The sequence below is a fragment of the Pseudophryne corroboree genome, chromosome 2 (assembly GCF_028390025.1).
Source record: "Pseudophryne corroboree isolate aPseCor3 chromosome 2, aPseCor3.hap2, whole genome shotgun sequence".
Classification (NCBI taxonomy): Eukaryota; Metazoa; Chordata; class Amphibia; order Anura; family Myobatrachidae; genus Pseudophryne; species Pseudophryne corroboree.
The window spans coordinates 884,096,536-884,109,929 of NC_086445.1; the positions used below are offsets into that span (position 1 = coordinate 884,096,536).

The following is a 13,394-nucleotide window of genomic DNA, read 5'->3' on the forward strand; positions in this document are numbered from 1 at the left end:
ACAATTGCTCTGGAAGACTGATACATGATGTGTCCCAAGCATAAGTGAGTTTTGTATCTGTGCAGGATTACTTGAGCTTTGTAAACTGTGTGGCCAGTGCAGGTTATGGACATACAGTACCTGTGTTAATCAGAACAAGACCTGTCTTTATTAGAGACAAGTCTTGTCAAGAAAGCTGTACACCAGGGGTGGCCAACCAGTCAGAGACAAAGAGCCAAGAAATCTTGTTAGGTACATCAAAGAGCCGACTTCAAGCCGAAGGCGCACTTGCAAAAATGGGGTGTGACCTTGTGCCTGCTAGGCCACGCCCCTGGTATAAAATACATTGAAAAAGCCAGATCCAACATAAAATACAATGAAAAAGCCACTTCTACATCAAATAATTGAAAAAGCCAGATCCGCATAAAATATATTGAAAAGCCAGATTCACATAATACACTTCAGTTCCCCCATGTGTCACTCCAGCCAGCACCCGCCTGTGTCACTCCAGCCAGCAGCCGCCTGTGTCACTCCAGCCAGCTCTGCCCGTGTGTATTTGGCTCCCTCAGTTCTCAGTCTACGTAGTGCTGCTGCATGTCTGGCTGGAGTGCAGCGGTGTACAGCTCTCTTGTGGTCACGTGACTTTGAGTGTTGGGAGCCACATATGAATGAAGAAAGAGCCGCATGTGGCTCAAGAGCCACGCTTTGCCTACCACTGCTGTACACAATCTTTAGTATCCCTGTAGTAAACACTGGTACCATAGTGATGAAAGTAATATATACATACTGTACAATATAGCACTTCACACTGTAGCCAGTATAATTTCCATGTAAATGCTTACCTTTTACATTTTGTGAACAGATATGAAAGAGGGTAAGACTCCAAGTCCTTCTCTCAGCCGTCAGTACAGCATCGAGACTGATCGTGTGTCCAAGGATTTTATCGAGTTTTTAAAGACCTACCATAAAGCTGGACATGACGTTTACAAGCAGTGCAAAGTGTTCCTGGAAGCCATGCACCACAAGAAGGTCTGTAGGGCTATCTCTGCATAACCTTCTCTTACATTTATTCTGCATGTTTTAGTTCCCGATATTTAAAGATATCCGTGCAGTATATCAAAGGCAATTAGATGCCAAGTGTGTTTTGAGTAAATGAGGCACCTAGTTTGTCAGGAATCCAGCTCTTCCATTAGAAGATATTTATTTATTAAATGCCTCAACATGGTCCTAAAAGTCTTATTACCTCCTTACATGTTCAATATTAACTGTTTTCTTAGGGGTCATGTCACCTTGCATCAAATCTTCTTATGTTTCTTTCTATACAGGAATCAAACATTGATGAGGTGTCAGAGTTCACTCAGGACTTTTACCAGAACACAGCAGACAAACTGCAAATGTATTGGAAAGGTAAACTGACAGCTTGGGCTATAGGGGCAGATGCGTTGTTAGGAGAAAAAAAAGACGCAAATTTGAATCTCGTCTAAGACGCAGATTTGAACCTCGTCTAAACATGTTGCATTATGGGTGGGTGGGAACTTAAATGTGTGGATAGCGTTATAGTTGGAAGGATCTGTCCAGTATTTGCAGGCTACATGCAAAGCAGCCTGTATTTTACTTGCATGAAAAATAAATAAATGCATTTTAACCACTTGCATTGCATGTTTTTTGTACAGAAGCAGTTACCCATTGTTTTATTTTATTTTTTTTGCTTTGCTCCAGTGCAACCTTCTGCTTTACCAAAAAGTCCATTGCTGTTTTCCAAAAATAAATCCACATTTTGTATGTCTCATTTGCTATTTTTAAGCATTTTTCTTATCGATGACCACAGAGAGACTAGATTGGTTTGCCTCATAATTATAGCCTGTCCCCTGTAATTAGGTACATTTCATTATGGCTTGTGTGCATCACTAGGGTCTTCGAGATGTCTATGTTTCATTGTTCCCTAAGCCTTTTATGGGCATTTTATTTATTCAGTATCCTGTTGCAGTGGGAACATTGGCTTTATTATAGTTTTGTGTTACAGGGTGGTAGAATCTTTCAAAAAGAAAAGCCACTTCTGGATAAGCCATGTGCATATCTGCCCTTTCAGATACTGCCCCGACCGTTAGGTTTTAGAGCAGAGTACAGGTTTGTGCTGACAGCCAGCATCCACCCGCAGAGTAACCTGTTTCAGCCTAGTTTGGCCAGTGACACCATTGCATTTTTAAAGGGGTTACTCCAGGAAATCCCAATAGGACAGAAATGTTTAAAAATTCACACTTTATAATAAAGTCATTAAAATGTCTAATAAAGATGCTAAATATAAAAAAAATTGGTGGTCTGAAGTTTTTTGAGGACTACTGTAGATATAGAGCATAAATGGGAGAAGATAATGCAAAGGGAGAGCCAGTCACAGTGAGTGGGAGATGAAGTCCACTGGGAGAGACCAAAGGCAGGAAGTAGCCTAAGTGAAAGAAGTTTAGAAGTGGCTAGGTGTTTGTCAGTGGGAATGGTGCAGTCACCTAGAATGAGAGTAGGCAGGAAAAAAGGTAGGATATAAGTGAGCCAGACAGTTGTCAAGGAAATGTGAGAACTGGATCTGGGAGGTGATAAAAGACAGCAACATTAATGTGGAGAGTAGACAATAGGCAGATATTGTGGTCCACTAAGGAAGAGAAAGAGAAGGGATGGGGTATGATTTGGAAGGTATGAAGTAAGTGGAATGCCTACTTTGGCCTCTTGTCGTCTGGTTTTGGGTCTCCCCATAGGAGGGAGCTGTAGGGCATTTAGTGTCAGAGGAGGTAAGCCAGGTTTCTATACTGTTAGCGAGGTTGAGAGACTTTGAACTTAATAGATCATGGGTGTGTGCGTGCTTGTTACAAACAGATCTCGTGTTCCAAAGAGCACAGAAAAAGGGGAGGGTGGGCTGTGGTGATGTGGTCATGACCTACCTCCCAGAAGCTGAGGTTTTGAAAGCGCGATGTTGGAATGTTTGCAGGACACTAGGGGCATTGCAAATTCCTAAGTAGATGTGGCCATCTCCTGGTGGGTGTTTATTTTTCTGCTGAAAAGTTCCATTATGTGTCAAATATTTGTAATTTATTTTTTTTTATCCTTTATTATTTGTAGTTGATAGCTATTCTCATAATAATAATTCTTATTATGTCTAAAAATAGTGCCCCCTAATAAAGTGGAGGATGCAATGGACCAAATTGAGAAGTTCATCATGACACGCCTGTACAAGCATGTGTTCTGTCCAGAGACTACAGATGATGAGAAGAAAGACCTGACTGTGCAGAAGAGAATCAGGTGAGGTCTAGATCCGCTCATCTGATAGAAGCATTATTAGAGTCCCTTAATGGTCAGTCCTCTTCCATGCCCCTCAGCTTCCTAGCCATGAGCCCAGTGTTCTACCCCCAAGTTGTACACATTGTATTGATATCCTCTATCCGCTGTAAAGCTGTGCATTTGTGTTTTATCATCAGGGCCTTACACTGGGTTACCCTTCAGATGCTCTGCGTTCCTGTAAATGAGGATATTCCTGAAGTATCGGATATGGTAGTAAAAGCTATAACAGGTCAGTATATTCCTCACTGGTCTAGGATGAAGATTCCTTCTGGTATACAAGAGGGAATTACAGTATATTTTATTATTTATTACCAGTTATTTATATAGCACGCACATATTCCGTAGAACTTTACAAAGAATATTTTTGGCCATTCACATCAGTCCCTGCCCCAGTGGAGCTTACAATCTATATTCCCTACCACATGTATACGCACATACATTTATGAAAGGATTAAGTTTGTTGGGATCCAATTAACCTACCAGTATATTTTTGGATTGCGGGAGGAAACCGGAGTACCCGGAGGAAACCCACGCAAATATACAAACTCCACACAGTTAGGGCCATGGTGGGAATCGAACCCATGACCTCAGTGCTATGAGGCAGTAATGCTAACCATTACACCATCCGTACTTATTATTGTGCTCTGACTAATACAGTGATGATGTTACTGATCACTAGCTTCCACTAGTATTAATTGGTGTCCTTAGTTGTCTGAAAATATGACCCAGTTAACGGAATTATTGTTACTTATGTATCAAATAAGTATTTTTATCTAGGTTTTTTGGTATGTAATCATGTCGAATTCAAAATGTCGATACAGTCAAAATGTTCACAATTAATATGCCGACATTCATAATGACGACAGTACATGCTTAGGGTTAGGGCTCTAACACTAGAAAGACACTATGTTGACATTGTGTATGTTTATGTAATATCCATGTCAACATATGGGTATATTCAATTCAAGTTGGATCCTTTTCGACAAGCATTGTCAGAAAGGATCCGACAAAGCACTATTCAATGAACGGCCAAATCCGACTGTCGGATTTGGCCGTTCCTGACACATGCCCCACCGCTCATACCCCGTGCTGTCAGGAGTCCCGTCCGTGCTGCTGCTGCCGGTGTCCCGTTCGTGCTGCTGCTGACCTGCTCCTCCTTTCAGTTCTCCTCAGCCGTCCCCAGGTGTGAGATCACAGGGAGGGGCTGCCGTCTCATCTCCTATTGCTAACAAACTCATTGAAATTGATTTACATAACTAAATTATTTTTAAATAGGGATACGAGCTCAGTTATATTACAGACTGTGGTAAGGAGCTAGCTTAATAGCCCCACATGTTCTCAGACCTCAGCCTGCCATATTATTCACCCACATGTCCCTTTACATGCCTTTACAGTTCCACACGCCCTCCTTTTCTGGTATACAGCATGACCCCCCAACAATATGCAGTGGTGCTCATAGAAGTCTTATTCTGTGCTTTGTTATAAAGTGCAGCTAGATCAGCAGTGGCTTTCTGGGCTCCACTGGGGCACTGGCAGTCCGCTTGCCACCTGTTGCCCACAACTGCTCTGAACTGCCAACTTTTATTGTCCAAGGGCATGTGTGACAACAGTGAGGCCGATTCCAGGTCCTTACTAAACCATCCAATTGGGCAGTACAGTTTATGCAATAACACCCACCACGCCATCTTCACTAAATATATGCATAATTCTCTATCTCCCCCCCCCCCCCCAAAAAAAAAAAAACAACCACAGAATCTTTCCTTACCTAATTAATTTGCACACCACTAAATTTCCTTAGCTGTCCCCTTCACCAAATACAATTAGATATTTAGATGAAGATACCCATGGAATCAGAGCAGTAATAAATGCTGAGCCGCGATCCCACGATGGATCATGCTTTTGGCTGCACACACCCCCCCTTCAGTGGCCTGCAGTTGGCAGTATTGATAGCCTGGGTGGTTGATTCAACATCTGCTCCATAGTGGTATTATTAGGGAAGACAGTCTACACAGAACCTTAACTCTACTTTTTATCAAAAATATTATTGGCAGCTCTTTACTTATTTATGAAATAAATAAAATCAGCATGTCACTATGAAATATGATAAATACTTTGTTGTGTTGAATATGAAAGAACTGTAGACAGCACATGTTACAGAGCAGCAACCCACGTTTTCTCCAGATAACAAATGTAAACAGAATCAAACAAATTAGGTTTAGTAACTAAGTAAATGTTCCCTGTAATGTCTCTTTATTAGGACGCTCCAGTGTCATTTAATCGTTACAAATGAAGCTCTCCTGAGCGGTGTCCTATTTATGTTGGTTCTTTGGTTGTTACACAGTAACTGTAGAAAGCTGCACAAAATGTTATTACTGTGGGAACTATCCACTTAAGCTGGGTACGATGGTAGAGTGATGTCAGACTGATTTGCTGTTTCATAACGACAAATCGCCTACATCGCTCAATGTGTACGGGTGATTGCGCGCTCCCATGGTTGCTAGTGACAGATGCTAGGTTTGATGTGCTGCACGTAAAACCTAGATATATCACTAGTGACCTTGTTTATGCTTATAAAGGACAGAACATGTTCGTTCCATCCTTCATAAAACTTATTCCAGTGTGTACACAGAATCTGGGATTAAGGGCATTTGTTCCGATATCCATCGCTCTAGTGTGTACCCAGCTTTAGAAACATTATCGAGTATCAGTTTAGTAAAGAATGAAATTATGATCAATGATTGTATCGACCATGTAGGCTCACACATATCTGATTATATTGTTCTACACCCTTTCCCAGATCTAGCTGATGTTAACTGTTGTTGTTGTTGTTGTTGTTGTTGTTGTTGTTGTTGTTGTTGTTGTTGTTGTTGTTGTTGTGCTGATTATTATTCTGATTATTATTATGTTTATTTGAATGCCTCTAAATATTTTAGATATCATAGAAATGGACTCGAAGAGGATTCCTCGGGATAAGCTTGCTTGCATCACTGGCTGCAGTAAGCAAATATTTAATGCAATAAGGATTACAAAAAACGAACCTGCTTCTGCTGACGATTTCCTGCCCACTCTGATCTATATTGTGCTTAAGGCAAACCCACCACGCCTGCAATCCAACATCCAGTACATCACTAGATTCTGTAATCCCAGCCGGCTGATGACTGGGGAGGATGGATACTATTTTACTAACCTGGTGAGTGTGTGTGTGTGTGTGTGTGTGTGTGTGTGTGTGTGTGTGTGTGTGTGTGTATGTACGTACTTGTGTGTTGCTGTAGGTTCGTCTTTCACTGTGTGTATGTAGGGCCGTTCTGCTTACTTGGAATGGCGGATTGAAATAGCAAACACAGACTCCGACAGGACAGGCCTCTAGTGGCCACAATGGTCTTGGAAACTGACTGGTTGTACATATGGCTTTACAAACAGCAGCTTTTCAGCAAGGCATCTGCTATATAGCATTACGCTTATTAAGTTAATTAAGAAGAGCCCACAAAAAACCTATAATGTTTCTAATGCTCCAGTATAATATCCCTTTCTATGTGTTTTAAAAAGTCGGCCAGTTGCCAACAGACCGCTTTAGAGACCGCGCAGATGGCACTTCTGAAGATTGTTTAAGAAAAGGTCTGTTTGGGGTGGTCTCAGTAATTTTAACCCATTTGCTGCTGAGGCTTTTCTCAACCTGCCGTGAAGCCCATTTTGGCACTTGAGAGCTATTCCCATTTCAATAGCAATAATTTTTGTTTGTGCACTACCCACACAAATTATACCCTGCTTGTTTTTCATTCTTCATATTTTTTCCTTTTTCCTCTTACATCCTTGCTGCAGTCGCGCTAAACAGCCCTTAATGTTGCGCCATGCCGTGGCGGGACTTGGTAACGCCAAGCTCTTTTTGTTTTTCCCTACAAAAATGTGCCTAAGTCACAAGATAATGCAATAGGATGCACGAGCAGATCCTGCTCAATAAAGTGATATGCAGCATATCTATATTCTTTGTGTAATTGCGGCTGTATCTGCATCCGAAATGCCACGTTACAGTGTTTTCCAGGAACACACTGTAGCATAGCATTTTGTGTGCAAATACAGTCGCAATCACACACAGAATATAGGCATGCTATATATTTTTTAATCAGCAGAAGCTGCTTGTATGTCCTATTGCATTACGTTGGGACTAAGACACATTTTTCGCAGGGAAAAATGCAAAAGAGATGCTCTGCACTACCGAGTCACACGGCACTCACGCGTTATGTGTAATGCGTCTTGTAGCGCACGGGGCAAAGATGTAAGAGGACACATCTGTAGTTTGCCTATTGCTTCTAACAGCAAATAAAATATATCCAAAATGGCCAAAAGTTGTTTGGTTATGTTTTTTTGTTCTTCTGCATTAATCCACTTTTCCAAAACTGCAGAAAGGATTCTACACCTAGGCTTTTTCTTTTATTAGTTGAAATGAAACACAAAATGTGTAGAAATCATCCACCCATTCCTGGAATTCATAATGCTTTCCGTAACGTAAGCAGTTATTTTCTGGTAATCATGCTGTTCACCAGGCGTTCACTACTGAGGGAACAGTTAGTAGCTGCCAAGAAGGGCCCTCGTCTTCTATACTGTTGTGTGCCCCCTCACTAATGTCACTGCATATCATTGCAATGACATTATTCTGCAGACTCCTCCCCCTGTCCTGCGCAAAGTACCAAACATCGGTACTCTGCGCATCAGGTCACACATCCAACCGAACCTGAATGAGGTCCATTATCAGGAAGCATGTTCTCTCCTGCCCCTACTCCACTCACACAGTCACCTTTGTCCCAATACATAGATTGTAGCAGCAAACAGAAATGAAAGGGAGTCGATGGAATTTGTATATGCATTTAAAAGAATGTTTCTGTATGCACAATTAGGTTCTCTAATTATGTATTGTGTCTTTACCGCAGTGTTGTGCTATAGCTTTCATTGAGAAACTGGATGCTCAGTCTTTGAACCTCAGTGAGGAAGAGTTCAACCGGTACATGTCTGGCCAAGCTTCTCCAAAAAGACAAGATCCCGACATCTGGGACGCAGACACATGCCCAGGAGTCAAACAGTTGCACAGGAACCTGGATTTACTATCCCAGCTGTCTGAGAGACAGGATCGCATTGTTGCGGGAGCAAAGAAGTTAGAAAAGGACCTGATTGACTGGACCGATGAAGTAACCCGTGAAGTCCAGGACATTGTAGAAAAGTACCCACTGCACATAAAATCCACCAGTCAGGCTTTGGCTTCCATCGATTCTGAAAATGTAGAGGATGAGCTTCTCCCGCCTCCCCTTCAGCCACAAGTCTATGCAGGATAACCAGCACTGAACTCCACTGTTTCTCAGTCCTGTACAGCAAAAGGTCATCACTTTGGGGACAGATCTACATCAAGTTATTGTAAATCTAAAAAGGTCAAAGAATTTGTTTGCAGCTTGGATTATTTTTTCTTGATGGTTTTTTTTTTTGTTTAACACCACAAACTTTATTCAGACCGCAGGGTTCAGCTCCCTAGTCTATTTATTAATGAGACGGACAATGCAATTTTTTACTTTACAGTTTTCTCAAGGAAAGGAACTACCAACCACTAATAGTTTCAGATTAGCAATTATATAGTTGTTTTTTCTTCTTGTATATGGAGCGTTAGCATCTGGCTGCTTTTATGTAGTAATGATTTTTTATTTTATCACCTTGCTTTTTGTGTTTTGCGAGAAGCCCCTTTGGCACTAATATCTGTCCATTTGTTAACAGCGACTCTCACTTTGAGGTTATTTTTTTGCCTCGTGCAATATGTAGTAAGCCAAAGGAAAAGGCTACCACCAAATTTCCTGTTTTATAATAGAGCCATGATCTCTCCCTGGGAGCTTTCCTCCTGTCCGCACAGCAGTTGAGTTGTGTGATGTAGAGGTGCGGTATCTCAGGAGCCAGGGCAGCTAGAATTGGTAGCCAAATCAGGCTTGCAGAATAGAGTGCTCATTCCCAAACCAGCTTCCTCTCTACATCACGGCTCCATATATCTGCTGAGTAGAGAAAGCCTGCCCAGCATAAAGCATAACACACTATGTAGCAAATCAAGAAAATAATATAAAAGGACCGGTTGTACGTGTTGCCCTGAGGAACAGATCACCTACTTGAGTCACCGGACTTATTTAGAAAGTATTTAATAATGGAGATTGTCAGTGCCGGAAGAAGACGCTTTATTGTTATGAGGATCAGTTCAGTAAAAAAATGCTTGTTATTAACTCACTCTGATATAGATAAATACCACCATGTTGTAATTCACCACTAACAGGTGAAAGTGAGAACTAAACCTTGTAAAGTTGGGGGCGATTCCAATATAGCTTCTCTCTTGTATTAAACCAAATATTCTTAACGCAGCAGAAGCCATTCTGTGTAGCTGCATTGCCTATATGTATTAGACCACACAAGTCATTTCTGTGTGTCACAGTGCAGCATTATTACAGCTACGCAATTGCCTGAAATATGTTAAACTTGGGTTTATTCTAATTTGATTTGGCAGTATATTTTTTTCCATTTGTTACTGTCCCAGCCATGTTTGGTCAAGTCTCTGGGTAACGCTGATTGCTATTCGTATACATTTTGCAAAACAATTTAAGTAAACTGATAAAAAAAAATATGGCATCTCCAGTACTTAGAAGGTACTGTGCCCTAAATCACTTACAATTACCTATTGTCTCTGCAATGACCTTTCAATTGTGGATACCTAATACAATTATTTTACTCTTTCTCTTTATACTTCTACTTTTAACAATGGTTGATGTAATGACTCCAAACCAGTTTGACAGGTCATTTGCAATATTGACTTGGCGTTCTGAAAGCCAGGTTATTTTCTATTTTACGGGTTTACTGAAGAGCCAGGTTATGAAGAAGTGCAGGTACAGTTGCATCAGCCTCAAGCAAGCGCTGTACCTTTTCCATCATTACTTCCAAGTACACAGTGACCTAGTAAAGTGTTGCTGCACAGAACAACTGACTGAGTCAACACATCGGTCTCATTGATCATAGGTACAACCTGCTCATGCAGTGTATTGGAATAAAGCATGTCCGTTTTTTCTACAGAAATCCTCCTAAAAACATGTCTCTGTAAAGCAGCACTTTTTTATGAGTGAAAATCTGCTTCAAACTCTTTACCCTTCACTACAATACCTATAAAGAAAAATCACAAAAAGCTTGACACATACACACACACACACTTGTTTGGAAAGCTTTAGGAAACCTCAACAACGGAGGTAGGGTAGAAAGACACCTGTAGCTGTTACGGTACTAGTAGTCCCAGCCTGCACTTCAGAAGTATCTGTCTTTATCTTTGCTTTTAAGATCGTTGTTGTTGGAATTGTCACATCACAGTAATTGTTGCATTTACAGCAGTATTTCCAGCATTTAAAAGTAATTTCAGTGGCACACTTGAGATATAGGTTTGTATCATGCTGACATGGAGGAGCTATACATAGAGTAATGAATGTGTGTGATGACTTAGCAGTGTAATTCTAGTAAATGTTAAATAGTTTCTGCTGCTTAACTACATTAACTGGCGTTTTATGTTTGGCGGTTCTCTGATGTGAAACCGTATCATAAACATTTTAGTTCTATATAACAAAGTAGTAGCTACCTGCAAAGCCCAACCATCAGCTTACAGACTGGACGTCTGATACTGTTAGAAAAACCCCACATCCTTCATGTTCCAAGCCTTATTTGAAATAACTTCTGTCCCTACTAGTAACTCAAGCAGGGTACACACTATATGATATATCTGGTCACTATATGATATATCGGGTGATGTTGCGACCATTGTATAATGTGTACCCTCAAATCCACCCAATTAATTGATGAATTACATCGTCCCATTGGATGTTCTGCATGTTCAATGGGACTATTCCATAGCCAACGCAGTGTTGCAACATGCAGTGAGTAACGATACACCACACCGTCGTACACTGGATCATGCAGAGTGAATGGTGATGCAAGATCACACCGCCAGGTCACACTGTCATCAGGTGTGTACCCAGCTTTAAACATATAACAAGTATTTTAAAGGTTGTAGGTTTATCGGTCTACTATATGGGGTGGGGTGAGGACTTACAATCACATAATGCAATAGTAAATATATTGTGTAGCGTTGACTACTTATTTTTATGTATGTTTGACAGTAAGTCACCAGGCCTTGTTTTATAATATATGCGCAGAGGTAAGTTCTGCTGCTCCAGTGATCCCAGTATTACGGCAGGGAGAGGGGAAGTGCAGCAGCTGCAGTGTGAGGGTAGGCATACATGAGTCCCGGCATTATCCTATGTGTGCTCCAGTGCAGTTCCCTTACTGCACATAGGTGGTCATTCCGAGTTATTCGCTCGTTGCCGATTTTCGTTATGCTGAGATTTGCTGCTAAATGCGCATGCACATGGTACGCAGCGCTCATGCGCTAAATTATTTAACACAAAACTTAGTAGATTTGCTGGTGTTCGTACGACACTTTTCAGTCGCACTGCTGATCGGTGAATGATTGACAGGAAAGGGGCGTTTCTGGGTGGTAACTTAGCGTTTTCCGGGAGTGTGCTAAAAAAGCAGGCGTGTCAGGCATAAACGCGGGAGTGTCTGGAGAAACGGGGGAGTGGCTGGCCGAACGCAGGGCGTGTTTGTGACGTCAAACTAGGAACTAAACGGACTGAGCTGATCGCAATCTAGGAGTAGGTATTTAGTAGCAATTCTGCTAATCTTTCGTTCGCTATTCTGCTAAGCTAAGATACACTCCCAGAGGGCGGCGGCCTAGCGTGTGCAATGCTGCTAAAAGCAGCTAGCGAGCGAACAACTCGTAATGAGGGCCATAGACATGGAGAACTGCTGGGAACTGTCCTCAATAGGTACTACAGTCTTTAGCACTGCTGTTTCTTTACTGAACATCTAACCCGTGTGTTACATTGTTTACCATGTGGTAGAGACTAGATGTGAATGCTATGAGACTTCAGTTGTACTATATGTACAAATGTAAATATGTGAGACATGTAGGATGTAAATAAGCTGTCTAGGCTGTATTCCTTTCTGTGTATTTGCGGAGCAATATAACACATACACGAGAAGTGAAGTCGGCATGTTGGTAATAAATATAAAGTCTTTAACAATATGGATTTGCCAATTTGTAGCATCTTTATTTTCTAACTTCTAATATGAATATACATACTACCTAACCTTGTCCCTCTCCCCAAGCACTGCTAACAGATTATGTTATGTCCATGTCCGTAAATGGTTTTCTTTTCTACCACTGTAATCTCTGCAGTTTGCTCAGTAAACCATATTCCAGGTACTTGGTGGAGACACCTGCTGGTTATCCTCCAAAATGATTCTGTTCGGATGATCCGAAACTCAGTGAGATTCAGACACCTCCTGAATGTACTATTCTTACATGAAGTGGCTGGCTGCCATTTATAACCATGTATTGGATCTGTCCAACACTCTTTACGTATGTGATGTAGATATATTTTCCAGGAGAACTGTTTATGATTAATATTATAAAGACACTAGTAAAGGGTAAATTGTGAATCAGAATGATTATAAAAAAATGCTTGTAAGTTGTAAATAATTTTCCTTGCTACAATAAACAGTTGAAATGTTTATCTCCTTAATTGGGCATTATTTTCAGCTACAGTTATTTTATTAGAGGTAAGTAATAGTGAGGGACTCAAACACATAAAGCAAGCTAACCATATATGAAAAGCACATACTATTCATAAATGTGGTTCTAGAAATCATCTTACCATACAAGTTTCAAATATGTTTCATGTTGCATTTGTCCTTGTTAGGTTTTAGGTACAACTGTCCATAGCTTGGGATCATTTAAGTTTTTGTAGTGTCCTACAGTAATAATATACTGTATGGAAAGGACAACTTCACACCTTTGCTTCTGTTATCTTCATTCCTGATGCATTCTGAATCTGCATATAAAGTGCTACAATGTAGCAGCCGGATCTTTTTTCCAATACAAGTTCCATTGTGCTGTATATACAGACTCAGTCACACACAATATACAAGTGTTGCATATTAGCACAGTCTCCTTGTGTGTTCTAGCCGCATCA

The 13,394-nt window shown here is 40.9% G+C and overlaps 1 protein-coding gene across 3 annotated transcripts in view; it reads left to right on the forward strand.

Annotated features, from left to right (window-relative positions):
* RABGEF1 (RAB guanine nucleotide exchange factor 1) overlaps nt 1-12,933 on the forward strand; it is a 163,371-nt gene extending 150,438 nt beyond the window's left edge. For all 3 annotated transcript variants that reach the window (XM_063955986.1, XM_063955988.1, XM_063955987.1), the window contains 6 exons: nt 842-1,008; nt 1,305-1,386; nt 3,135-3,267; nt 3,444-3,535; nt 6,240-6,496; nt 8,232-12,933. In XM_063955986.1, coding sequence (XP_063812056.1) covers nt 842-1,008; nt 1,305-1,386; nt 3,135-3,267; nt 3,444-3,535; nt 6,240-6,496; nt 8,232-8,630 — 1,130 coding nt within the window. In that variant the 3' untranslated portion in view covers nt 8,631-12,933. The remainder of the gene's footprint in view (nt 1-841; nt 1,009-1,304; nt 1,387-3,134; nt 3,268-3,443; nt 3,536-6,239; nt 6,497-8,231) is intronic.
* The last annotated feature ends 461 nt before the right edge of the window (nt 12,934-13,394 follow it).